The 27,846-nt window shown below is 45.6% G+C and overlaps 2 protein-coding genes across 4 annotated transcripts in view; one reads left to right on the forward strand and one right to left on the reverse strand.

Moving 5' to 3' along the window:
* Window positions 1–630: 630 nt before the first annotated feature.
* LOC308661212 (major histocompatibility complex class I-related gene protein-like) lies at window positions 631–19,714 on the forward strand. Of its 3 annotated transcripts, none has more exons than XM_081316090.1 (7): window positions 631–751; window positions 4,088–4,339; window positions 8,497–8,760; window positions 10,014–10,298; window positions 11,736–11,807; window positions 14,867–14,994; window positions 16,464–19,714. In XM_081316090.1, the coding sequence occupies exons 1-7, from the start codon at window positions 679–681 to the stop codon at window positions 16,662–16,664; spliced, it is 1,275 nt and encodes a 424-aa protein (XP_081172216.1). In that variant the 5' UTR covers window positions 631–678; the 3' UTR covers window positions 16,665–19,714. The 3 variants fall into 3 exon arrangements, with proteins under 3 accessions (XP_081172216.1, XP_081172217.1, XP_081172218.1); XM_081316091.1 differs by lacking the exon at window positions 631–751 and adding an exon at window positions 2,888–3,533; XM_081316092.1 differs by lacking the exon at window positions 631–751 and adding an exon at window positions 2,890–3,526.
* Window positions 19,715–25,536: 5,822 nt separating this feature from the next.
* LOC308661241 (major histocompatibility complex class I-related gene protein-like) overlaps window positions 25,537–27,846 on the reverse strand; it is a 6,957-nt gene continuing 4,647 nt past the window's right edge. The window contains exons 5-6 of the mRNA XM_081316154.1: window positions 27,286–27,382; window positions 25,537–25,709 (exon numbers count right to left, since the gene is read on the reverse strand). Coding sequence (XP_081172280.1) covers window positions 27,300–27,382 — 83 coding nt within the window. The 3' untranslated portion in view covers window positions 25,537–25,709; window positions 27,286–27,299. The remainder of the gene's footprint in view (window positions 25,710–27,285; window positions 27,383–27,846) is intronic.

Raw genomic sequence — 27,846 nt, forward strand, 5'->3', positions numbered from 1 at the left:
GTTGTTCCACTGGTTAATTGTTCTAACTGTCAGGAAGTTTCTCCTTAGTTCTAGGTTGCTTCTCTCCTTGACTAGTTTCCATCCATTGCTTCTTGTCCTGCCTTTGGGTGCTTTGGAGAATAGCTTGGCTCCCTCTTCTTTGTGGTAGCCCCTGAGATATTGGAACACTGCTATCATGTCACCCCTCACCCTTCTCTAGAAGACCTCCAAGGTCCCTTCCAACACCACCACCACCACCACCATCGTGGTTGTTATTGTTATTATTGATGTGTCCTGGCTGCAGCCAGGGGAAGAGTGGAGGGAATAGGAAAACAGAGGTGGGGAAATCTGGAGTTGGGAGGGTGGGAGGATGGAAAGGGGATCCATCGTAGGATGGAGAGATTGGCATATCTCCTCCTCCTGGATCTGACTCTTCAAGCAGGGGACTGGCCCAATCGGGCTTAGTTCCCAGCACCGGACAAAGCCCGTCAGGTACCACCATAGTCTGGGCCGGCTCTGAAGTTCCCTTCCCCCCGTCACCACTCTAAAAACCTCATTTATCGGGTGGCGTCCTGGAGCTTGACTGATGGGGCGGAGAATTGCAGCGGAGCTCCCGGGGTGGGGTGGGGGGGTGTGCGGCGGGGCGGAGAGAAAGTGCCCTTAGTTGGGAAAGTCAAATGTCCGGGAGGTTGGAAGAAGATGCCACTATGCCCGGCGTGCCTCTTGGTCCTGGGGGTGGCGCTGGGGGTCTCCGTGCCCGGGGGCTGCTGCGGTGAGTGGGGTGGGCAGAAGCAGAAACGGAGGGGCAGAGCCTGTCCTGGGCCGGCTTTCTCTCTCCTCCCCTCCCCCTCGCAAGCCGCTTCCTTTCCAGGTGCTTCGCCAAGCCTCGTTAACAAAAAAAACTGCTCGGATTTCATTTGGACTCAGTTCGAATTTTCTTTCTGAGAAAGTGAAAAGAGAACGTTCGGAGTGGGGTAGGAAGAGGAGGGGGGGGCTGCTACGGGCGAGTTCCCGGAAGGATTGGCTCTCGGGCGGTAGGCGGCGGGGGGGGGAGGAGAGGAAGTATCAAGGGGGGGAGGGGCGCGTGTGCCCTTCCTGGGGTCTCTCTTCCCCCCCCTTTCCCTCTGCCCCCCCCCGTCCCAAACTCCTTCGCGCTTCGTTTAAGTCGTTTTAAAGTTTCTTTTTGTAATCGGTTCGCGTTTATGTTTCTGGGAAAAAGAGAAAGTGAAAGTGGAAAGGGAATGTACAGAGCGGGGCGGCTGCCGCGGCGATTTCCTGAACGAATTTGTGATCTCGGGAGGGAGTCTCTCTCTCTCTCTCTCTCCCCCTCTCCCTCCCTCTCTCTCTCTCTCTCTGTCTCTCTCGCAGAAAGGGAGAAGGGTCTCTCTCTCTCTCTCTCTCTCTCTCTCTCTCTCTCTCTCTCTCAGAAAGGGAGAAGGGTCTCTCTCTCTCTCTCTCTCTCTCTCAGAAAGGGAGAAGGGTCTCTCTCCCTCTCTCTCTCTCTCTCTCTCCCTCTCCCCCCCTCTCTCTCTCAGAAAGGGAGAAGGGTCTCTCTCTCTCTCTCTCTCTCTCTCTCTCTCTCTCTCTCTCTCAGAAAGGGAGAAGGGTCTCTCTCTCTCTCTCTCTCTCCCTTTCTCTCCCTCTCCCTCTCTCTCTCTCAGAAAGGGAGAAGGGTCTCTCTCCCTCTCTCTCTCTCTCCCTCTCCCCCCCCTCTCTCTCTCAGAAAGGGAGAAGGGTCTCTCTCTCTCTCTCTCTCTCTCTCTCTCTCTCTCAGAAAGGGAGAAGGGTCTCTCTCTCTCTCTCTCTCTCCCTTTCTCTCCCTCTCCCTCTCTCTCTCTCAGAAAGGGAGAAGGGTCTCTCTCCCTCTCTCTCTCTCTCCCTCTCCCCCCCCTCTCTCTCTCAGAAAGGGAGAAGGGTCTCTCTCTCTCTCTCTCTCTCTCTCTCTCTCTCTCTCTCTCTCTCTCTCTCTCTCTCTCTCTCTCTCTCTCTCTCTCTCGCAGAAAGGGAGAAGGGGGCTCGTGTCCTGCCTGGGTCTCTCTCTCTCTCCCCACCCCTCAACTCCGTTCCTTCGCGCTTCGCTGAGCCTTGCTTAAGAACGTTTGATGTTTCTTTTGTAAACCAGCTCGGCTTTGTATTTCCGAGAAAACGGAGCGAAAGTGAAAATGAAACCTTTGGAGCCCAATCCATTTGCCTGCCCTTTCCCCTTTTTCCCTCCTGGCCGGGCAAAGGAAGGAGCTCAGCTACCTCAGATTGGACCCTACCCTGATCAGAAAACCTCACTATGGCCTCTGTTTGTGTGTTTGTGTGTGTTGGGGTGGGGGGTGAGGTTGCGTCTCTCAGACAGTCAGATCTCCCACTCTTTATCAAGGAAACTCCAGGCGAAACGGATTTTGGTGGCTCTCCTTGCCATGGATAAGGGGAGGGGAGGTTGCAGTTGAGGTCAGACCACCAGCAGCTGGCTGGTGTTGAAGGAAAACTCTTCATCATGGTTCTGTCTAAGCCGGGAATAAACAACATGGCAACTGCTTTAGAAAGAAGGTTGCAGTTTATTGAAGAGGAGAGCTAGACAAAAAGATGGCTCTGGAAGGAAAGAGAGAGAGAGCACATGTAGGGAGTGGGTTTTATACCTTCTTGAGCCTTTTGTTTGGAGTTGTTCCTGTGGCATGAACTTTGACCTGCGTCTGTGTGTGCCTGTCTGGTATTCTGATGGTGGTGGGTTAATCCTATTATGTCCCAAAGGTCGTATCCTGCTTCCCTGGAGCTGTGGCTGATGACTTAGATTTTCGGTGCAAGGGATTGTTGATTCTAGGGATCTTTCTTCCTAATCCCAGTTTCCTGACTCAGAAAGACAAGATTATCACATCTGCAATTCTGCAGACTTGGTTTCTGTTTGGGACAGAAAGACTTAGGGGTGGGATTGGTTTCTGCTTTTTAAATCCTTTAGGGAAATATATTCTGCCTTTTAATATTTCCAAAAATATTTCTTTCTTTAGGGGGAGGGACTGACTTCCCACACTGCGAACCCCGAAGGTTCAGAGGGGCTATAGGGGTAGTGGGCACCTTAACCAGATGTGGACCTGCCCAGATGTTTTCAAAATCAGACACAAGTTGCTGGGAACTTCTTTGTCTTTAAAGGCATGGGCCTTACTACTACTACTACTACTACTACTACTACTACTACTACTAATATTACCAGTAGAGTTGGAAGGAACATTGGAAGTCTTTTAGTCCAACCCCCTGCTCAGGCAAGAAACCCTATAACATTTCAGACAAATGCCTGTCCAGTCTCTTCTTAAAAACTTCCAGCGTTGGAGCATTCACAACTTCTGGAGGCAGGTTGTTCCAATGATTAATTGATCTCATTGTCAGGAAATTTCTCCTTAATTTTAGGTTGCTTCTCTCCTTGATTACTTTCCATCCATTGCTTCTTGTCCTGCCTTCAGGTCCTTTGGGGAATAACTTGACTCTCTCTTCTTTGTGGCAACCTCTGAGATATTGGAATACTGCTGTCATGTCACCCCTCATCCTTCTCTTTATTCAACTAAAGGTAAAAGGTAAAGGTTCCCCCGCAAATGTTTGCTAGTCGTTTCCGACTCTAGGGGCCAGTGCTCATCTCCGTTTCAAAGCCGAAGAGCCAGCGCTTGTCCAAGGACGTCTCCGTGGTCATGTGGCCGGCATGACTAGACGCCAAAGGCACACGGAACGCTGTTACCTTCCCACCGGAGTGGTCCCTATTTTTCTACTTGCCTTTTTACATGCTTTCGAACTGCTAGGTTGGCAGAAGCTGGGACGAGTAACAGGCGCTCACTCTGCTACGCGGCACTTGGGATTCGACCCGCCAAACTGCCGACCTTCTGATCGACAAGCTCAGCGTCCTAACCCACTGAGCCACCACGTCCCTATCTTTATTAAACTAGACATACCCAATTCCAGCCACAGTCCTTTATATGTCTTTGTACGCTTTCTAGAGTCTCACCATCTTTTCTCCCAAGCACAGCCGAAAGAGGTTAGACCACTTGTTCTGGTGGCAGTGTGGGGAGGGGGACAATAAAATGTTGGGCTGGAGCTGCAGCGCGGACCCCCTAATTCTACCCTTCTCCCTTACCAGGCTCTCCCTCACACTCCCTACGTTATTCCTACCTGTGTTTGTCAGTGCCCAGCCAGGGGCTGCCCCAGTTCTCCATTAGAGGCTACCTGGATGACCAGCCCATCGCTCACTATGACACCCTCACCAGGAAGATGAAGTCTTTTGTGCCCTGGTTGAAGGAGGGGAAGGAGGAGAAGAAGGCATTTCAAGATCTTGAGTGGGTGATTGGAATCGACCTGGAGAAGTTATCCAAACTGGACAACCAGACTGGAGGTGAGCAGAAGCAGTTTCACTTTTGGCCTCCAGTGCCTGCCTGGGGCGTAATAGTGACCTTTTCTTTCCTGTAAAGGAAAGACACCCCACTCCTCACCCCCTGATCCCCAATTATCTCCCTCACCTAGACATTCTACACAGCCCGATGTTGGAAGGGACCTTGGAGGTCATCTAGTCCAACCCCCTGCAGGAAACTCTATACCATTTCAGACAATGGCTGTCCAGTCTCTTAAAAACTTCCAGTGTTGGAGCATTCACAGCTTCTTGAGGCAGGAGGAATCCTAGACCCTTTTCATTCACACCCAGCCCATCACTCACTTTGACAGCCAAACCAGGAAGGTGGAGAGTCTGGTGTCCTGGATGGAGGAGGTGAAGGAGGTGATCTTTCTGCCTGTTAAGTGGGACTTCAGGAGTGAGTGGAGAATTTGTCAAAACTCAACAACCTCACTGAAGGTGAGAAGAGGCCCTACCACATTTGATGTCTAGGTTAGATTTTCTTTCCTGCAAAGGTATGACCCCCCACCCCCCATCCTCACTCACATTTTCTCCCACACTTTAGACATTCTTCATATTCCGGCCCCTACCCAAAAAGAGTTAATTGCAGGGATCACTAAAAGTTTCATTCAATTTTGTAGCTAAGATTGTTGGATGAGCAGGCACAAAAACAGCCAGGGAAGTGATTGAAGCTTGGGAAACAGGCCCCTTGTCAGTCAACAGGAATGTTGATTTACCACCAGCGTATCAAGTACTTAGGAGGCAAAGGCTGGGGAACACAAGCAAACAACAGCTAATGACATAAAAGTCAGCCATCAACACACCCAAATCAACATCTAAAAAGCCACACACAACAGGGACTGTAAATACCCCATACAGAACAGTGCACACTCTGCTAGAGAGGTTCCCTGAAGGACTCCAGCATGAGTGTGAAAGCTTGGAAGGAAAAACTCATTTTTGATCACTACGATGTAAAAAAAAGATGGTGAGACTCTAGAAAGAGTGCAGAGAAGAGCAACAAAGATGATCAGGGGACTGTGGGCTAAAACATACAGAGAACAGTTGCTGGAATTGGATATGTTTAGTTTAATGAAGAGATGACCTGATAGCAGTCTTCCAATATCTCAGGGGCTGCCACAAAAAAGCTATTCTCCAGAGCACCTGAGAGCAGGACAAGAAGCAATGGATGAAAACTAATCGAGGAGAGAAGCAACCTAGAACTAAGGAGAAATTTCCTGACAGTTAGAACAATTAACCAGTGGAACAACCTGCCTCCAGAAGTTGTGAATGCTCCAATAGTGGAAGTTTTTAAGAAGAGGCTGGACAACCATTGTCTGAAATAGTATAGGGCAGACATGTCAAACTCGTGACGTCATATGACGTCACACAATGTATCTGGATGGTTTTGCCATTGCCAGCAATGGGGTGGGTGCGGCTTCTGGCCCACGGGCCGGCAGTTTGACACCCCTGGTATAGGGTCTTCTGCCTGACCAAGGGGTTGGACTAGAAGACCTTCAAGGTCCCTTCCAATTTTATTATTATTATTATTATTATTATTATTATTATTATTATTATTATTATTATTATTATTATTATTAATCTCACAGTCAGCCAGATGTTCAGACTGGATTTGGCATTTTTGTCTACCTATCGAGTCCTTATCAAGGACCTGGGATTAGGCAGATGTGGATGTTTAATGATATTACAGATATTGTCGCAGGATGGAAGCAGTCCCTAGTAAGGCCGCCTTTTGCAATTGGCTAATGGCGAATTTGTCAATGCCAATGGTGTTCAAGTGGTGCTCCAGTTGTTTTGGGATTGCACCCAAGATGCCTATTATTATTGGTACTACCCTTGCTTGCCTTTGCCACATCTTTCTATTTCTATTTGTAGGTCTTTGTATTTTGTTATCTTCTCCAGTTCTTTCTTGTCTATTCTGCTGTCTCCAGGCACTGCCATGTCTACTATCCAGACTTTTTTGTCTTTCTTATCGATAATTGTTAAGTCCGGTGTGTTGTGTTGTGTTGCAGGTGCTTGTCTGTTTGAATGCTGAAGTATTATTATTATTATTATTATTATTATTATTATTATTATTATTATTATTATTATTATTATTGTTATTGTTGTTGTTGTTGTTGTTGTTGTTGTTGTTGTTTGTTGTTGTTGTTGTTGTTGTTGTTGTTGTTGTTACTGTTGTTGTTATTTCCAGATTACATCAGTTTCCTCTCTATGAGATTAAGAGAGGAAGGAGAGATTGGGGCTCCCTCTGCTGGCCAGATGAGGGCAGGGTTCCTTGCCTGAGATTCCTTAATGGCCCCAATGAAAGGGGAAAAGCGCCTGAGGAGAGGAATACAAGCTAGTCCTCGAATTACAACAACATTTAGTGACCGTTGTTAAGATATTTAAAATTTAATAGGTGGAGCAGTGAAGGGTTGGACAAATGAATAATAACACACAGTTATAGCTGATCGATTAAAGAGAGCTGGCCACTGCCTGAGGGAATCTGAGCTGTGATTGGTTGCCTGGAGTGAAAAGGGGGAGGTTCTTGATTTACCTGACGATGCTCCTGTTTGCCGCTCTTAACTGTAAATATATTTATATAAAACTTCAAATTCTTGTCAGCGTCTTTGACTCTTATTTGGACCCTGGCTGCGTAATTCCCTGACATGACCGTTTTTCACAGTTATGACCATTTCAGCATCCCCAGGGTCACGTGATTCACAGTCAGATGCTTGACAACTTGTTTCTATTTATGACGGTTGCAGTGAGATCCCCTTTTGCGACCTTCTGACAAGCAAAATCAACGGGGAAAGCCAGATTAACAACGATGTTACTACAGGGAGTCCTCGACTTAAAACATTTCATTTAGTGACTAGAATAGAACTAAAACAGCATTGGAAAAAGTAACTGTTTTTCACACGTAACTATCATTGCAGCACCCCCATGGTCACATGATCAAAATTCAGACAGTTGGCAACAGACTCATATTGATGACGGTTGCAGTGTCCCAGAGTCATGGGATTCCGTTTTGGGATCTTCTGACCAGCAAAATGAAAGGGGAAGCCAGATTCACTTAACAACTATGTTACTAATTTAACAACTGCAGTAAACTTAATTTTGTTGTGAGTTACACAATGACAATAACGATATTCTATTCTATTCTGTTCTGTTCTATTATATTCATTTCCCATCTATTCTGTTCTATTCAATTCTATGCTATGCTATTCTAATTTCCCATCTATTCTGTTCTGTTCTATTCTATTCTAATTTTCCATCTATTCTATTCTATTCTATTCTATTCTATTCTATTCTATTCTATTCTATTCTATTCTATTCTATTCTATTCTATTCTATTCTATTCTATTCATTTTCCATCTATTTTGTTCTGTTGTTCTATTCTAATTTTACATCTGTTTTGTTCTATTCTATTCTATTCTATTCTATTCTATTCTATTCTATTCTATTCTATTCTATTCTATTCTATTCTATTCTTTTCTATTCTATTCTATTCTATTCTATTCTATTCTATTCTATTCTATTCTATTCTATTCTATTCTATTCTATTCTATTCTATTCTATTTTATTCTATTCATTTTCCATCTATTCTGTTCTATTCTATGCTATTCTAATTTTCCATCTATTCTTTTCTATTCTATTCTATTCTATTCTATTCTATTCTATTCTATTCTATTCCATTCCATTCCATTCCATTCCATTCCATTCCATTCCATTCCATTCCATTCTTTCACTTAACAAATGTGACAAGAAAGGTCATAAAATAGGGCAAAACTCACTTAACCAATTTCTCAATTAGCAATATAAATTTGGGGCTCAGTTGTGGTCATAAGTTACTTAAAACATAAAGATCTGAGCTCCATTTCTGCACCCAACTGGAGGAGTTTCCTTCCATTCTTAGCACTTAACCACTGGCTCATTTAGCGACAGAAAAATTTGGCTCCATCATAGTTGTATGTCAAGGACCACCTTTAATTTAACAACTGCTGTGGTTCACTTATCAAAGGTGGCAAGAAAAGTGGTAAAATGGGGTGGAACTCAACCAATTTCTCACGTAGCTACATAAACTTTGGGCCCAATTGTTGTCGTAAGTGGAGGATTACCTATACTGGATCCTTCTCATCTATTCCTCTTTGGATCTCTTTTAGAGCTTCATACCTGGCAGGCAATTGTGGGCTGTGAAGATGGGAATAATGACATATTTTTCCACTATGGCTACGATGGGATGGACTTCCTCAGCTTCAAGAAGGAGACCCTTAGATGGGTGGTAGGTCAGCCCCAGGCCGAGAAGGTCAAGGAGGAGTGGGAACATGACCCAGAGTGGTTCCAGAAAAGTATTTTTTACCTGAACAACTGCATCAGGTTGCTGCAGAGGTACCTGTCCTACAGAAAGGAGGCTCTGGAGAAGACAGGTGAGTGACCAAATAGCAATAGCCAGTGCTTTTTTTTGTAAAAGAAAAAGGTGCCGGAACTCACGCATGTCATACAACCCACCTTGCCTACCCTACAAGGTTCCATCCAAAAAAGGTGCCGGAACTCCGTTCTGAGCGTTCTATGAGAAAAAAAGCCCTGGCAATAGCACTTAGATGTATATACCGCTTCATATTGCTTTACACCCCTCTCTGAGTGGTTTACAGAGTCAGCATCTTGCTCCCGACAGTTTGGGTCCTCATTTTTACTGACCTCGGTACTGACCCTTTTCTGCTATTAAATTACCTGGCCAGAAAATCCTGGGAATTCTGTTGCTGCGTTTTCTGCAGAGCTCCCAGCACAACCCTCCCCACATAGATAGATAAGATAGATTAGATGGATGGATGGATGGATAGAGAATTGTCCCTTTACTGTATTTTTGGCACTTTTACAGCACTACCTATTAGATAATTCTCCCAGAAAGAAAACATTATTTCACCTTCATAATAGATCTACATTATGAAGCTGAAACTATGTTTTCTTTCTGGGAGAATTCCCTTATAGGGCCTCTTTGATACATTTCCTTAAACCAGGGGTGGGCAACCTTAAACACTCAAAGAGCCACTTGGATCCATTTCCCAGAGGGGAAAAAAAAACCACTGGGAGCCGCAAAACCCGTGCGCACACGCAAGTGAGGGAGCTTGATTGAAGAGTTTAATTAAAAAGAAATAGAGGCTGCTGTGTATGAGTTCTCTCTCTCTCTCTCCCCCTCCCTCCCTCTCTCTCCTCCTCTCCCTCTCTCCGATCTTCTGCTCACCTGGCAAGCTGGCTTCACGCTGTTCTCGGACAAGCTGACACACATTCTTATTGGGCTGGCTCTCCTGCCCTGCTTTCTGCTGCTTCCTGCTTCCTGTGGAGACACAGCAAAGGCAGGAGCCCCGCCCAATAAACTTGTCAGCTTCTCCAAAAACAGCATGACACCACTCTCTTTTTTACATACACACACATACACACACACACACACACACATACAGAGAGAGAGAGAGAGAGAGAGAGAGAGAGAAGGGAAGCACAAGTGCCTCTCTCTGTCTCTCTCTCTCTTTGTAAATGGCAGAGGACTGGGAGCCGCAGGAGAAGGCTGAAAGAGCTGCATGTGGCTCCAGAGCTGTGGGCTGCCGACCCGTGCCTTAAACTGATTTCTTTGCTTAATTGGCATTTTTTTCAAGACATCCTTAACTTGCTGCTGTTTCTGCAGAGCCCCCAGTAGGGAAGGTGACCCGCAAGGCCAATGGCAGCCTGGAGGTCCTCATCTGCCAGACCTATGGCTTCTACCCCAAGGAGATCCAGGCCACCTGGACAAGGGGTGGAGAGAACTGGGAACAAGAAACCATCCGGAGGAACGTGGCCCCCAACTCAGATGGGACCTACTATGTCTGGATCAGCATTGAGATCGAACCCAAGGAGAGGGACCGTTACCAGTGTCGCCTGGAGCATGACGGCTTGCAGGAGCCCCTGGTGTTGCCTTTCAAGGAGGAAACAGGTGAAACTGAGCTAAGATGACATGTAGAAGCATCTGTAGAGATTCTCCATCAACCAGATCATGGTTGTCCCAACGTTGCTTTTCAAAAGGCAACCGGGCTTTCTTAGCCACCTTTGGGACATGTAGATGTAGATACTTCAGCATGTTGGAAAGTATAGGGAGAGGAATGTTATGTATCATCACAAACTGGAGAACAGGAAGTATAGTCCTGCATTTAGTCATGAGAGAGAAGTGATTTTTCACAGGCAGGCTGGAAGTGGGTATTTGAGGACAAAGGTATGAAGGTATGATATGGTAAGGTACGGTACGGTAGGTGGTACGGCAGGGTAGGGCATGGTAAGGTACGGTAGGGCAGGGTATGCTATGGTATGGTATGATAGGTTAGACTAGGGTATGGTATGGTATGGAAGAGTAGGGTATGGTATGGTGGGATAGGGTAGGGAAGGGTAGGGTAGGATATGGTAGGGTAGGGTATGGTATGGTGGGATAGACTAGGGAAGGGTAGGGTAGGGTACGCTAGGGTATGGTTCGGTGTAGTAGGTTAAGGTAGGGTAGGGTGGGTAAGTAGTTAGGGTAAGGTAGGGTAGGATGGAATATGGTATGGTACAGTAGGGTGAGGTAGGGTATGTATGGTAAGGTGGGGTAGGCTATGCTATGATAGGGTAGAGTCTGTTAGGGTATGGTAGAGTAGGGTAGGACAGGGCAGGGCAGGGCAGGGCACAGCTTGGTGTGGTATACAGAGGTAGTCCGGGACCTAAGAATGGTTGTTTAACAACCATATGAAACCCCAACAGGCTCAGAAATGGTGCTTTATGGCATATAAAACACTTCTGGCTTTCATAAAATGTTACAACCCTCCCCCCACACATTGATAGATTAGATTAGATTAGATTAGATTAGATTAGATTAGATTAGATTAGATTAGATTAGATAGATAGATAGATAGATAGATAGATAGATAGATAGATAGATAGATAATTGTCACTTTACTGTATTTTTGGTGCTTCCACAGCACTACCTATCAGATAATTCTTCCAGAAAGAAAACATTATTTCACCTTCATAGTAGATCTACTATGTTTTCTTTCTGGGAGAATTCCCTTATAGGGCCTCTTGGATACATTTCCTTAAACTTATTTCTTGGCTTAATTGGCAGTTTCTTCAAGACCTGACTGCTGCCTTAATTGTGGCTCTTCCTTCTGTTGTCTTCTTCTGCCTTCTGCAAACTGCAGGCAGTGCCCCCACCTGGAGTGGGCCCCTCCCCTCTAAGGCTGCAGGGGTCAGAAGGAATGGTTTTGAAGGAAGAGGGGGCTTCCTCCAGGTGGAGGGGGCACTTCCTGGAGGCCAGTGCAGCTTGGGAATGGCTTCCATTGCTCAGCATTTCCACTTCAGGGAACTCAGCATCTGTCTAATCCAAACCATGTTTCTCCTTCTTTAGCCGCAATATGGTGGAAGATTCTTCTGGGAATTGGGATTGCAAGCTTGGGAGCTGTGTTTCTCTTCTTGATATGTAAGTGAGACAAACAGATCCACTGACTCGCACTCCTGTGTTGACTTTGCTGGCATGACTTTTTCTGTGTTGACTTTGTTGGTATGGATGAGAGACATCTGCTCTGAGAGTTTCACCTATCCCCCCCCCCAAAAAAAAACCCCCTTCCCCACAAACAGCATTTTGAACAAGGGTCAGAAAGGAGGAAGAAACCAAGCAGTCATTTTTCCCCATTTCCTAAAAGTCTCAAAATGTTCCACCTTCCTGTTTGGGAGGGAGCCTCTTTGGCTACAGTTGGCTTACTCCAGAGGAGAAAATATCAGGGGCTCAGGAATCAAAGAAAAGTCCAACAAATGATCTGGGAAGCACCAGAAACCCATAATCTTGCCCCTGAAGAAGAGTTCAGGTAGAAGGTAGGAGTGATGGAGGAAGGGCCCCCTTGTCTTCTCCCTCCCCCCACTTGCACTCACACCTTTTGTTGTTGTTAGCTGCGAAGTCCTGTCTGACCCATTGCAACCCCATGGACAACATTCTTCCAGGCCTTCCTGTCCTCTACCATCTTCTGGAGTCCATTGAAGCTCACGCCTACTGCTTCAGTGACTCCATCCAGCCACCTCATTCTCTGTCGTCCCCTTCTTCTCTTGCCCTCCATCTTTCCCAGCATTAGGCTCTTCTCCACTGAGTCCTTCCTTCTCATTAGGTGGCCAAAGTATTTGAGTTTCAACTTCAGGATCTGGCCTTCTGAAGAGCAGTCAGGGTTGATCTCCTCTAGGACCAACCGGTTTGGTCGCCTTGCAGTCCAAGGGACTCGCAGGAGTCTCCTCCAGCACCACAGTTCAAAGGCCTCAATTCTTTGGCGCTCAGCCTTTCTTACGGTCCAACTTTCACTGCCATACATTGCAACTGGGAAGACCATAGCCTTGACTATACGCACTTTTGTTGGCAGCGTGATGTCTCTGGTGTTTAGTGTGCTGTCTAGATTTGCCATGGCTTTCCTCCCAAGGAGCAAGCGTCTTTTAATTTCTTGACTGCAGTCCCCATCTGTGGTGATCTTGGAGCCCAGGAAAATAAAAATCTGTCACTACCACTGCACTCACAGCTGGGGACAGACAATAACAGGGAAGAAAGTCCAGCAGAAGCTGCTGCTTGTGCTGCTGCCAATCAGCACAAGAGACGTGAGACGGTGGAGGGACGTGGGCAGCGTGTCTCCTCAATGGAGCTTCACCAAATGTGGCTCGGTACAAGCTTGTGATTTTCTCAGCAGCAGTGAAGAAGGGCCTTGCCGTTTCCTTCTTCCAGGATGTGCCTTTGGACTTGGTTACGATGTAGGCTTCTCTCTTGCCACTCTCAGGAGCAAGCGCTAAATCGATCAGACCCCAGCCTCGACCTTCGAGATCAGACAGGTCTGCTGTTTTTTTAGTCTATCTAGGTTGCGAATGGGAGTGTAATGATCAAAAGCCTGGAGACTAAAACATATGAAGAACGGCTGCAGGACTTGAGTCTGGCTAGTCTAAAGAAAAGAAGAAACAGGGGTGACCTGAGAGCAGCGTTCCAGTATCTGAGAGGCTGCCACAAAGAAGAAGGGGGTCAAGCTATTCTTCAAACTGCCAGAGGGCAAGATGAGAAACAACGATTGGAAACTGTCCAAAGAGAGAAGCAACCTGGAATTAAGGAGACATTTCTTAACAGTGAGGACAATTAACCAGTGGAACAATCTGCCTCCAGAAATTGTGGCCGCTCCATCACTTTTTAAAAGACTGGACAGTCACTTGTCTGAAATGGTATAAGTTCTCCTGGTTGAGCAGGGGGCTGGACTAGAAGACCTGGAAGGTCTATTCTATTCTATTCTATTCTATTCTATTCTATTCTATTCTATTCTATTCTATTCTATTCTATTCTATTCTATTCTATTCTATTCTATTATTCTATTCTATTCTATTCTATTCTATTCTATTCTATTCTATTCTATTCTATTCTATTCTATTCTATTCTATTCTATTCTATTCTATTCTATTCTATCTGTTCTGTTCTATTCTATTCTATTCTATTCTATTCTATTCTATTCTATTCTATTCTATTCTATTCTATTCTATTCTATTCTATTCTATTCTGTTCATTTTCCATCTATTTTGTTCTATTCTATTCTATTCTATTCTATTATTCTATTCTATTCTATTCTATTCTATTCTATTCTATTCTATTCTATTCTATTCTATTCTATTCTATTCTATTCTATTCTATTCTATTCTATTCTATTCTATTCTATTCTATTCTATTCTATTCTATTATCTGTTCTGTTCTATTCTATTCTATTCGTTCTGTTCTATTTCCTGTTATTCTATTCTATTCTATTCTATTCTATTCTATTCTATTCTATTCTATTCTATTCTATTCTATTCTATTCTATTCTATTCTATTCTATTCATTCTGTTCTATTTCCTGTTATTCTATTCTATTCTATTCTATTCTATTCTATTCTATTCTATTCTATTCTATTCTATTCTATTCTATTCTATTCTATTCTATTCTATTCTATTCTATTCTATTCTATTCTATTCTATTCTATTCTATTCTGTTTCCTGTTCTATTCTATTCTATTCTATTCTATTCTATTCTATTCTATTCTATTCTATTCTATTCTATTCTATTCTATTCTATTCTATTCTATTCTATTCTATTCTATTCCATCCCATCCCATCCCATCCCATCCCATCCCATCCCATCCCATTCCGTCTTCTACCAATAACAGAATTCCCTAAGGTTTAGCATAATTGCATAAAAGTCACTAGCAAAATAACAGAGTTGCAAGGGACCTTGGAGATCTTCTAGTCCAACCCCCTGCTCAGGCAGGAGACTCTATACCTTTTCAGACAAATGGTTGTCCAATGTCTTGTTAAAAGCTTCCAGTGTTGGAGCACCCACAGCTTCTGGAGACAGGTGGTTCCACTGGTTAATGAGCCCTTGTGGCTCAGTGGCTAGAATGCAGTATTGCAGCATGAGTCCTTCTCTATCTGAGGCAGGAGCTTCTGCCCCCGCCCCAAAAAATTAACCCTCTGTCCTCTCTTTTTGCCATCTATCAGACAAGTGTTGGAAACATAAAACTTCGCCTGGTGACTTTCCTTTAGTAAATGTTTCTGTTTCCTCTACTTCTGGCACAGAAGATGAGATTCAACCAGAATCATTGCCCCAATCTGAAGTAAGCTTGGAGGTGAGTCTGACTGTGGCTGAAGTCTATGTGAGATGCAAAACTCCAGGCTTGGGAAATACCCAAGAGCCAAGACTATTAAGGTGTTAGGTGGGGGAACATTCACCCCCAAAGTCATTCTAATCTAAGGCAACCATGAAAGGGATTGTGGGCTGCTTGGGACTCCTCTGGGGCTCAGCCCCTCCAGCTGGAGACCCTGTGATTGGCTGCTCTGCAGGGAAGATCCAGTCCATCTCAGTCTCTCACACCCATCAGCTCTGAGGGAGGAGAAGGAGACGGGGAAGGAGCCAGGAAGAGGAGCTGGAGCTGGGGTCACTATGGGGAAATGGGGGATTTCTATCCAAAAAGGACTGGAAGGGAGGGAGAGAAGGGAGGGAAGGAGGGAGGATGGCAAAACAAAGGGTGGCAGAGTGTGTGTGTGTGTGTGTGTTTGTATGTCCAGGAAAAAGCTCCCTGGAGATGGTGAGCTGCAAGGATAAATTCTGTGAGATGAGCGTCATACAAGTTGATAGATAGATAGACAGACAGACAGGCAGACAGACAGTCAGTTAGATAGATGACAGATGATAGATGATTGACACAGGCAGACATAGATAACTGAGGTGATAGAAAATGATAGATGCATAGATAAATAGATGATAAAGATAGATAGATAGATGGAAGACAGGTGATAGGTAATAGAATGATAGCTAAGTGATAGATGATAGAATGAGATAGATAGATAGATAGATATAGATAGATATAGATATAGATTTGAAGACAATAGACAGGTGATAGGTGATAGAATGAGATAGATAGATAGATAGATAGATAGATAGATAGATAGATAGATAGATAGATAGATAGATAGATGGATAGATGGATAGATGGAAGACAGGTGATAGGTAATAGAATGATAGATAAGTGATGATAGAATGAGAGATATATAGATTTGAAGACAATAGACAGGTGAGGTGATAGAATGATAGAGATAGATAGATAGATAGATAGATAGATAGATAGATAGATAGATAGATAGATAGATAGATAGATGACAGGTGATAGACAGATAGATAACAGTGAGGTGAGAATGTGATAGATACATGTATAGATAGATAAATAGATATAGAGATAGACTTGACAAGCAGACAGACAATAAATAGGCAATAGATAGATAGATAGATAGATAGATAGACAGACAGACAGACAGACAGACAGATAGATAGGAACTTTGGGGAAGAAGTGAGGATTCCCCCCTCCCAACACCTACATCAGGAGCTGTTTATATTAAGCCTCTTTGGTTGCTTTCCTTCATCTCTGTCACGGTTGAGGTGAGGATGACTGAGATCTAATAAGGACTCATGCCTTGAGCAGACGGTTCAAGACCTCCAAGGCCCCTTCCAGCCCTATGATTCTAATTGGAGGACAAGGGAAAAAAAAAACATTGTCAGTATAAATTTGGGTTTTGATGTCTTCATTTTCTCTCTTTGCAGGACAGGGCATCGTGTGAACCGTTATGGCCCCAGAGGGTTCTTGAAGACCCTGAGTCAACATTGCGCAGGCGAGAAGGGAAGCAACGGAAGCTCGAAAGGTCTCAGTCGTGGGCTGGGAACTTGGAGGCTCTGGGCGAAGCAGGAGTAACACGGTCAATATTGAGTCCGCGGTCATTGCCAAAATGGAAGGACGTGGCCTGAATATATAAAGAAAGATACACAGAGCTTAACTGATGAGGGAAGATGGCCTCCTCCTTCTTCTTCATATTTGTAGCCAAGCCTTGGAAAGTGAAGAGATTCAGGACATCTCCCCCCCCCCCCGCACCCTTTTCTTTCCTCTTGAAATGGTTAAATTGCCAGGTTTTGCTGCTGACTGCTGAAGCTGCTCTTCAGAGTAGGGCAAAAGGTGGGAATAAGGCATCCGGGCCTTATAGGAATGGAAAGCTGACAAAAGGAACCAGAGGAGGTGTCAAATGTCTATGGAGATCCTCAGTCATCCAGGTCACAATGGTTCCAAAGATGCTTTTTCGGGAGGCAACTGGACTTTTTTTGTTTTTCTTTGAAGACGTTTCGCTTCTCATCCAAGAAGCTTCTTCAGCTCTGCCTGGATGGTGGGGAATGGAAGATGTAAATAGTCTATATCCTTCACTCAACGACTTTCTGAAAGAATGCAAATTAACCAGCTGTCTGCAAGGAGTATAAATCTTTCCATTCCCCACCATCCAGTCAGAGCTGGAGAAGCTTCTTGGATGAGAAGCAAATCGTCTTCAAAGAAAAACAAGATAGTCCAGTTGCCTCCTGAAATAGCACTTTTGGGACAGAAGAAGGTTGCAACACTCAACTTGGCTCAGAACAGGAATTTTGGTGCGAAGAATGGTGAGACACTTGAACCCTGCTGGTGCTGAGCCTTCCAAGGTCTTCTCCATCCCTCTGAGGGACCTGGCATCTTTATGTGGGACTCTAATGACCAACAAGATCATTTAACAACCTTTAGCGGCAGAGCCAGGATTGCTGTCATTAAGCGAAGGACTCTATTAGGATATTGAATTTGGTAGCTGGAACAGTAAGGTGTACAATAGGCCACAACACACAATTGTAACTGATCAGTTAGAGAGTGCTGACTCATGCATGAGGCAATCTACACTATGATTGGTTGCTGTAGATGTAAAGGGGGAATTTCCCTTCCCCCCTCTCATTTTTTCTTCTGTATTTGTTTTCTTGGTTATCCATAGTATGCAATAGTGGCGAATATCTGTAGCTCAGGTTTACAATGAGGGTGAAAGTTCATTCTCTGAGCTTGTGGGTTGGTTTCTGAAAATGTTTCATTACCGGGCTACTGTAGGTAACATCTTTTGTGGTGTTTAGAGGACATCTGTGTCAGTGCTGTTCTGTTTATAAGGGCCTCAGGTGTGGGTGTGTCAAGTGAGGGTCTTGTGATCGGTCAGGTTTGATCATCAAAGAGATGCTTGTGATGGGTCAATGTAATGGAATTGTTTGTGGAATGCCAGATTTGATGAACTCATGAGCATGGTGGGTGGTAGTGTGGCCAATGATTTCAGTGTTGCTCCAATTCGACTGGAGCAACACTAACACCAAACAACACCATTTCGATTGGAGCAACACTAACACTAAACAACACCAGTTCGATTGGAGCAACACTAAAATCATCGGCCACACACACCCCTGCCACACTCGTGAGTTCATCAAAGCCCAGTACTCCCACAAGCCATTCCATCAACAGACACCTTGAACTGCAACCAGCCTACAAACCTCTCAGAATCCAAATCAACCTCACAGCCAACCGGAGGCAACACCAACCCATACAAGCCCCCTCCCCCTAGCAGTTCACCTTCTGATGACCCTGGGCTGATGTAAACTCCCCATCACAATACCCACACCTGAAGTCCTTATAAACAGAAAAGCACTGACACAGATATCCCATAAACGCCGCTGAAAATGTTACCTAGCCTGGTAACGAAACCAACCCACAAGCTCTGAGAATGAACCTTCGCCCTTATCCATAGCAGTCTCAGATGACTTCGCTGACATCAAAGTTCAAAAGCTTCCATACAGTACTCTTCTTACACCAAGTGCCGTTCAAAATGAAAAAAAAAAGATCTGGGAATTCAGGAGCGTAATTCTCAGGACTTGCCTTTAGGGCAGAATCAATCCATGTGTCTGTTCCTGATAGCCAGTCTAGAGTGACATGAAATACCTTCTCAAGGCCTGGTGTTACTAGCCTCAAAGCTCAGAGATAGTCATTTTGAAAAGGCAACCTGTGGGGCTCAAGGTGCTGGTGATGACCTATAAAGCCCTAAATGGCGAGGGTCCGGGATATTTGAGGGAACACCTGCTGCCAGCATCAAGCTCCCTTCGTCCAGTGCGCTCCCACAGGGAGGGTCTTCTCAGGGTGCCGCCGGTTAAAGATTGCCGGCGGGTAACACCCAGGGGTAGGGCCTTCTCAGTGGGTGCACCTGCCCTGTGGAACCAACTGCCTGCGGAGCTTAGGACTGCCCCCAACCTCCGTTCATTCCGCCGGGACCTGAAGACCTGGCTCTTCGAGCTCTCTGGCCCAGGCTGAGAATTTTTTAATTTTAATTTTAACTCTGTTTTTTATTTTTCTCAGGGTTTTATTTAATCTTTTTTAATTTGTTTTAACGTTTGTACTGACTTTCTTTTAAATGCCCTGTAAACCGCCCTGAGTCCTTCCAGAAAGGGCGGTATATAAATTTAAATAAATAAATAAATAAATAAATAAATATTGCTCCGTTTCTGAGGATCCTTAAGGAGAAGAGAGGAAGTGAGGTGGCTAGAGAAGAAGTTCTCATAATGTCCTTTCTGCTTTTATCACTCTTACAGTTGTAACTATAGGTCACACCCTCGACACATTTCAATGTGCTCTCTGTGGGGGTGCTTTTGAAGGGCATCCAGAAGCTTCAGCTGGTGTAAAATACAGTGTCACAGGCACTTGTGTGTGCATCTAGATCAGTGGATGTTACACTTCTGCTCTTTGAGCTGCGTAGGTTACCAGTTTCCTTCCAAGTTGAAGTCAAGGTGCTGATAAAAGTCTTATGAAGTCTTCCATTGCAGGGTGGAGTTAGTTGACGGACTATGTCTCCCTGCTTACAACCATCCATCCCTTCAGGTTCAGTGGATTAGCGGGTCCTGTCCAGTGAGAAATGTCATCTGACAGGACCCAGGAGTTTTTCATGCTGAGGAACCCATCTTCTAGAACAGACATGTCAAACACAAGGCCCGGGGGCCGGATCCGGCCTGCGAAGTGGTTTCATGCGGCCCGCGAAGCCATCCTGGAAACAGTGAGGGACCGGCCCCTGCTGCCTTGGCCCTGGCCCAGAGACCCTCCTTCTGCCAGAGACCATCAGATCTGTCCTACTCCTGCCCAGGCCCCCATGTAGATGTAGAGCTGGCCATGCCCACCCAGTAGGCCATACGCACTCTAGCCACGCCCACCCAGTAGGCCACGCCCACCCTGGTCATACCCACCTGGCCCCTTGAGGGCAACCGCAATGCTGATGTGGCCCTCAATGAAATTGAGTTTGACACCCCGTTCTAGAACATCATTGTCCCTGAGGTCAGACCAGTCCTGACCTTAGCGGTCTTTTGGAAGGACCTGAATAATAATAAACCTTTATTGTCAAAGTACAACATGTGTACATTGAGATTAGCTGAGCCTCCCCCTGTGCTCTCTCCCCCCAACACACAGTGACAACAAACCCTCCATCCCACCACACTATGTGAACCAACTACACCACACACGGGCCTCCCAAGTCAACTCTGCATAAGATTACATCCCATTCAAAAGCCTAACAGCCCACGGATTAAAGCTATTCTTCAGCCTGTTGGTACGGCTGGCTATATTCCTATATCTCCTACCGGATGGTAGGAGAGTAAAGAGATACCGTCCAGGGTGTGAGTCATCCCTGAGAATCTTCCTCACTCTTCCAAGGCAACGAGCCCTGGCGATGTCATCCAGTGGTGTCAGGGAACAGCCCACAATGTCTTGTGCTGTGCTCACTACCCTCTGTAATACTTTCCTATCCGCGGCTGTCAGACCGGCATACCAAACCACAATACCATATGAGAGGACGCTCTCTATGGTAGACCGGTAAAAGAGGGTCATTAGCTGTTGTTCTACCCTGTTCTTCCGCAAGATCCTAAGAAAGTGAAGCCTCTGTTGGGCCTTTCTAGCCACCTGGGTTGTGTTAACTTTCCAGGTCAGATCTTCACAGAGGTAGACTCCCAGAAATTTAAAGGAGGGAACTCTCTCTACACAGTCCTCCCCGATGTAAAGTGGGGCAGGTTCCTCTTTTTTTCTCCGGAAGTCTAACACCATCTCTTTCGTCTTGCTGATGTTTAGGTGCAAGTTGTTGTTACTACACCATATGGATAGTTTTTGTACCTCCGCCCTATATGCTGTCTCATCCCCACCTGTAATAAGACCCACCACAGTTGTATCATCTGCGAACTTGATTATCGCAGTGGATGGGTCAGATGATACACAATCATAAGTGTATAAAGAGTACAGGTAGGGGCTAAGCACACAGCCCTGTGGCGTGCCGGTGCAAAGCTTCAGGGGGGTGGACAAAGCAGACCCGACCCTCACTGTTTGTACCCGATCCCTAAGAAAGTCTTGAATCCAATCGCAGATAGCGGGGGAGAATTTCAAGTCAGTCAGCTTCTCGATGAGAATGCTCGGCAAAATGGTGTTAAAAGCCGAGCTGTAGTCAACAAAAAGCATCCTGACGTAGCTTCCAGGTTTCTCGAGATGACTTGCTACAGAGTGTAAAGCAGTAGCTATGGCATCGTCTGTCGACCTATTTCCCCTGTAGGCAAATTGATGTTTATCAAAGTCCAGTGGGAGGCATGTCCTAAGATGTTGGAGAACCAATCTTTCGAAGCATTTCATGACTACAGACGTTAATGCAATAGGTCTGTAGTCATTCAGGCACTCAACTGCAGTTTTCTTGGGGACTGGGACAATGGTAGCTGCCTTCAAGCATGATGGTACACATGCCGTTTGCAAGGAGATGTTAAAAATCCTTGTCAGGACCCCTGCTAATTGATCGGCACAATTCCTGACCACTATCCCCAGCACCCCATCTGGGCCTGCGGCTTTGCTGGGATTCACAGCCTTTAATACAGCTCTCACTTGGTGTTCACACAGGGTGAGTGGCTGAGAGTCAGAAGGCCGGCGAGCAGAGGCTACGGGGTCTGGTCTTTTAACCTCGTAGCGGGCGAAGAAGATATTCAGCTCCTCAGCCAACAAGGCATCGGTGTTTGCCATGCTCCTCGTGCTGCCCTTATAGTTGGTTAAGTGCTGCAGTCCCTGCCATACTTGCCTCGGATCGTTGTTTGCTAAATGGTTCTCCACCTTTTGTTTGTATTGTTGTTTTGCCATCCTAATGCCTCTTCTGAGATTTGCCCTGGCCTCTCTGTATCTGTCCCTGTCCCCCGCCTTAAAGGCAGAATCCCGGGCTCTCAGGAGTGTTCGTATCTCTGCAGTCATCCAGGGTTTACAGTTCCCATAAACTCTAATGCACTTATCCGTTGTTACACTGTCTGTGCATGTTCTAATATAAGAGAGTACGCCATCTGTATATGAATTTAGATCTTGTTCTTCAAATACACTCCAGTCAGTGGTTTCAAAGCAGTCCTGCAACTGACTGAGAGCACCCACTGGCCAGGTTCTGACCCTTTTTGTGACTGCCTGAGTCCTTTTCCTGAGAGGAACATACTTTGGGCACAACAGGAGTGAAAGATGGTCAGATGTACCCAGGTGGGGAAGAGGAAAAGCTCTGTATGCTGCTTAAGATTGGAATACACGTGGTCCAAAGTGTTCTTCCCTCTGGTGGAAACTTGCACATACTGTACAAACTTAGGGAGAACTGTCTTCAGACAAGCTTGATTGAAGTCCCCAGCCACGACAAGAGCGCCCTCTGGGTGAGTTTGCTGCTGCCTGGTGATGACGTCATACAGCTTAGAAAGTGCCATGTTGACATTGGCATCAGGTGGAATATAAACAGCTATAATAATTACCACAGTAATTTCTCTAGGCAGATAGAAAGGCCTACATATAACAGACATCATGGCTTTGCCATCTGGCCTGAGGATCTGGTAGTGGTATGGAGCCTAACAAATGGCTGTACTGGCAGTGAGATTGTAATTTTGTGAAGATTTTGTTTATGGTTTTAATTGTTCTTATTATTTTAACTTATCTTATTACGGTGCCAGGTTTTGGTTTTTGTTTTAAAAAAATGGTTCAGTTTTAACTCAAAGCAAGAGGCATGGTGGACGTAATGACACTGGAAATCATCTTTGTTCCAGTGGTTTGAGTCCTAGCACTGCGTAGCGGAATGAGCTCCTGTCACTCAGTTTCTGCTCACCTAGCAGTTTGAAAGCATGTTCTATGCAAGTAGATAAATAGGTACCACTTTGGTTGGGAGACAAGCTGGCGCTTCATGCAAGGGATCAGAATCCTGCCGGCACTGAACCTTCTCGATTGCAGTGCCAATTTGTGAGGCGGTTTCGCTGGAGGGAGAGGGTCTTAGAGGATGCTGCAGGAAAGTCTGTCTTTCTGGTGCAAAGCTAGCTTGCCCTCCTGTGGCACATCTTGGGAAGCACACGAGCATGAACCAAACAGAGCTAGCAAACTGACAGCCAAGTACTACTCTACATTAGCATTGTAGTCTCCTGGCTAATGTAACATCGCCGGCTGCTGAATAAACACATAAATGAAGAAACTCTGTAAGCCACCCCAAGTTATTTATGATGGTGGTTGAGTTTATGTAGACAGAATAAATACATTGATAGAGAAATGGCATTTTGTATCTGGAAGTAGTTTATTTCCGTCTTTTCCTTAGAATGATTGAGTTGGACTACTGCCATTTTTACAGGAATGGTGATGTGCAAGATTAGAGTGAGACCCTGACCTACCAGGCCTGTGGCTGCGTCCCCAAGGAGATCCAGGTCACGCGGAGGAGGGATGGAGAGGTCTACAAGTATGGGACCTTCCCTAGGAATGTGGCATTCAACCTGTACGGGAGCTTTTATGTCTGGCTCAGCACTGAGATCAGCCCCAAAGAGAGAGACCATAGGGAGCACGAACTGGGATAGCCTGCCCCAAAGGTCCCCAATCCCAGCTGCTCATATGGAACCATCCTCTCCCCCCCACCCCCCGCCAGTCTGCAAAGCCGGAAAGTTGGGGAACTTTGGCCTACCTTACACTCCTCAATTTCTATAAGAAAAAGGATCTTTCCAACCGTTCCCACAGAATTGGAAGGGACCTTGGAGGTCTTCTAGTCCAGGGCTTTTCAACCTTTTCACCCATTGTACCACTTTTAGGATATGGCAACATTCGAGTACCATCAGTCGCCTAGCAAGGTGTCAAAAACTTGATGACCAAAAAAAACCAAAAAAGGGAAAATATGATGAACTACAGGTTGTCCTCGACTTCCAACAGTTCACTTAGTGATTGTTCAAAGTTACAATGGCACTGAAAAAAGTGCCCCCCCAAACCACAGCTGAGCAAGGCACCTGCCTGCCCGCGCTCTTCCTCCTGCCCGAGGTTTTCAACGTTGTGAGCATTTCTGTTGAGGATTGGCAGCGGGGGTGGGGTGTTTGGTTTTTATTGCCCCCATCTGCTGGGTGGTTGCAGGAGGTTTTGGTCACTTCTCATGATCCTGGGACACTGTGACCGTCATAAATATGAATCAGTTGCCAAGCATCTGAATTGAAATCACAAGACCCTGGAAGATGATCGCCGCTTCTTCTGGGCTCAGCAGAAGCACCGGGATCAGCGCTGAGCTCCAGCTGGAGCCTGGCGCTGATCCTAGTGCTTCGACTGAGCCCTGACAGCCCTGCAGCTCCAGCCGTCTCTCGCTCAGGCTTGTGCAGTGCTGCCACCGGTTCAGCTCATTCCCCTCTCCCACTACCACTTTTCTAGGATGGTTGCGTACCACCTGCCAGGTGCCAATGTACCACAGATGGTACTTGTACCACTGGTTGAAAAGCCCTGTTCTAGTCCAACCCCCTGCTCAAGCAGGAGAAACACTATATCATTTCAGACAAATGGTTGTCCAATATTGGAGTGTACACAATTGTAGAGGCAAGTTATTCCACTGATTAATTGTTCCCACTGTCAAGAAATTCCTCCTTAGTTCTAGGTTGGTTCGCTCCTTGATTAGTTTCCATCTGTTGCTTCTTGTTCTGCCTTCAGGTGCTTTAGAGCATAGCTTGACCTCCTCTTCTTTGTGGCAACCCCTGAGATATTGGAACACTGCTCTCATGTCCATCTTGGACCTTCTAGAACTCAATTTGTGAGCTTCAGTGGAGCAGCGATTTAGTTTCTACACACAGATACACACACACACACACACACACACCACATTAAAGAAAATTGCACCCTTCAGATTGAATGTCCTTGATTTTGCCAAGAGTAAACTAGAGGGGAGGTGAAAAGTTTCTCTGGAGGAGGAGCTTCTTTTCAGGAGAAGGAGGGAATCTCATCTCTTGGAGAAGACTTCATGACTGACACGGTGGGAGAAGCACAGGAAGTCCAGAGCACTCTTGGTCCATCAACGACACCAAACAGGACCAGGCTAAAGAGCTGCTGAGCATCCAGCTGCCAGCAGATGTGCCTCAGCTGTCCTCTATAATCACTCCCCTCCTGAGGAAGCCTCCATCTTCCCAAATGGGGCAGGCTTAAGGTCATTTCCTGGTGGGTTCACACAGGCCCACCCGCAAAAGAAGAAAGGTGTGTGTCTCCATGTTGAGCCTATCACCTACCATTTTTTGGTGGAGTGGAGTGGAGTGGAGTGGAGTGGAGTGGAGTGGAGTGGAGTGGAGTGGAATGGAATGGAATGGAATGGAATAGAGAACAACAGAGTTGGAAGGGACCTTGGAGGTCTTCTAGTCCAACGCGCTGCTCAGGCAGGAAACCCTATACTGGTGGACATTTCTAAGGCAGCATAAGATCGTCCTTGCCTCCATTTCTTGATTTCAAACATTACTAGAAGACACCAGTTGGTAGCATGACTTCACAATTTTTGCCTCTTACAGTTTTTATTATAAAAGCCAGTGGCTGAAAAATAGAAAAAAATACAATTTTTTTTTAAAAAAATATGCATTTGCTTTGTCAAAAACGTTGAAGTGGGAAGCTGAGCACCCAGGAGCAACTGCCAGCTCTTTATTCAATGGCTTTTTAATCCACTCTGTGCGAAGAAAAACCTTGAACAAAGGAGAAATGAGGATTTTTATATGCTCTGGGCAGCTGTGACAAGAAGAATGCGATTAGCTGATAGATTTGGGGGAAGGAGGGTGGTTTCCTGGGATGAAAAAAAATCACAATATCCTTTGTTGTAAAAACTGCCCTTGTTGGAGGGAGTATAAAAGGGAAGGACGGTTTAGATAACGTGAGGCGTGTCTCACAAGGAGGAAAACCACCTGGTGTTTTTTTTTTTAACCTTCGGAACAATAATTTCCTTGTTAAGGATGTGCAAATAAACGTGTGGATGACCTTGGCAGATCAGGAGAAGAATTGTTTCTGAAGAAACAATTGCAGAACGAGGGAGGAGCCCAAAGTGATTTAGTCAAAAAAAAAGAAACCTCAGAAGGATGTGGCCTAACGGAACAAACAGTTAAAAGTGGAAGTTGGAGAACTTTGTACTCTCAGACTTGGCAAGTTTCCTGTCTGGTTTAACTGATAGTCTTTAATCTAAATTCCAGATAGGCAGGTGAGGACTGTGAAATTTATAGACCAAAATGGCTGCTTGGGATCCTTATGGGAGGATGTTTATGGAGATTCTCAATCATCCTGGTCACGCTGGTCCCAGAGGTGCTTTTTCCCCCCAAAAAAGGCAACTGGATTTCCATGGTGGTTTTTTTCTTTCTTTGAAGCAATTTTTTGCTTCTCGGCCAAGAAGCTTTTAGAACTCAAAAACTGAACTTAACTTCAGACAGGAGAAGCGTCTTCTTGGGTGACTAGAACAGAATAGCAGACTTGGAAGGGACCTTGAAGGTCTTCTAGTCCAACCCCCTGCTCAGGCAGGAAACCCTATGCCATTTCAGACAAATCTGAAACTCTTCTTAAAAACTTCCAGTGTTGGAGCATCCACAACTTCTGGAGGCAGGCTATTCCACTGATTAATTGTTCTAGCTGTCAGGAAATTCCTCCAGAGTTCTAGGTTGCTTCTCTTTTTGGTTAGTTTCTACCCAATGCCTCTTGTCCTGCCTTCTGGTGCTTTGGAGAATAGCTTGACTCCCTCTTCTTTGTGGCAGCCCCTGAGATACTGGAACACTACTATCATGTCACCCCTCGTCCTTCTCTTCATTAAACTGGACATCCCCAATTCCAGCAACCGTTCCTTATATGTTTTAGCCTCCAGTCCCCTGATCATCTTTGTTGCTCTTCTCTGTACTAGAGTCTCAACATCTTTTTTACATCGTGGTGACCAAAACTGGATGCAGTATTCCAAGTGTAGCCTTACCAAGGCGTCGTAAAGTGGTAGTAACACTTCACGTGATCTTGATTCTATCCCTCTTGTTAATGCAGCCTAGGACTGTGTTGGCTTTTTTGGCAGCTGCAGCACACGGCTGGCTCCTATTTAAGGGATTGTCCACTAGGACTATGAGATCCCTCTCAGAGTTACTGTTACTAAGCAACGTACCACCTACACTGTACCTGTGCATTTGCTTCTCATAGAAAAACAAACAAACAAGAAAGTCCAGTTGCCTTTTGGAGAAAAGAGCTTTCAAGTCTTTATGGGAAGGTTTTTTGGGGGAGGGGGTCCTGGTTCCTACTCACAGGCTATTTCCAGTTCACGTACGTCTCCGGAGGAAGATTGCCGCAAACAGCAAGAGGACAAGAAGGATGGTCCCCAGCAGAATGAACCGATGTCTGGCTAAAGGAAGAGAAACACATTTCTGTTTAGAGCATGAGCTATATAAAGGGAGGGAAATCCCAGACTGACAATGGGAGGAATCTTGATTGAGCTCAGTGGACTTAATTTAGAGTAGAGAGATTAAGATACCCTGAAAAAAGTAATCTGGGCCTGGAATGGGGAAGAGGATAAGATACTGAGAGTTTGGTGCTCTCCAGAGCCTCCTGCACAGGTGTTGCGTCCCCTACTAGGAGGCATTGAGCAGAGGAAGCACCTCCCCACTTGCCTGGTCCTCTGTGGTGGAACTTCATGTGGAGGACATTCCTGCCCTCCCAGGTTCATCCTTTCTTCAGAGAAAGGATGATTTTGATTGATAAAGGTTCCTGAGTGATGCCCCCGGGAGCTTCTCCTGAGGCACAACAACAACAGTGTTTTTGCTTATCCCAAAGGTGCTTTTCATGAGGCAACTGGACTTTCTTTTTTCT

This window comes from Vipera berus (assembly GCF_964194415.1).
Source record: "Vipera berus genome assembly, chromosome: 2".
NCBI lineage: Eukaryota > Metazoa > Chordata > Lepidosauria > Squamata > Viperidae > Vipera > Vipera berus.

Excerpts from the sequence above, each read along its gene's own strand:
- LOC308661212 (XM_081316090.1), top strand. The coding sequence starts at position 679 with ATGCCACTATGCCCGGCGTGCCTCTTGGTCCTGGGGGTGGCGCTGGGG. Across the intron at positions 752-4,087 it reads CGTGCCCGGGGGCTGCTGCG|GCTCTCCCTCACACTCCCTA; the intron begins GTGAGTGGGGTG and ends CTCCCTTACCAG. Across the intron at positions 11,808-14,866 it reads TGTGTTTCTCTTCTTGATAT|ACAAGTGTTGGAAACATAAA; the intron begins GTAAGTGAGACA and ends GCCATCTATCAG.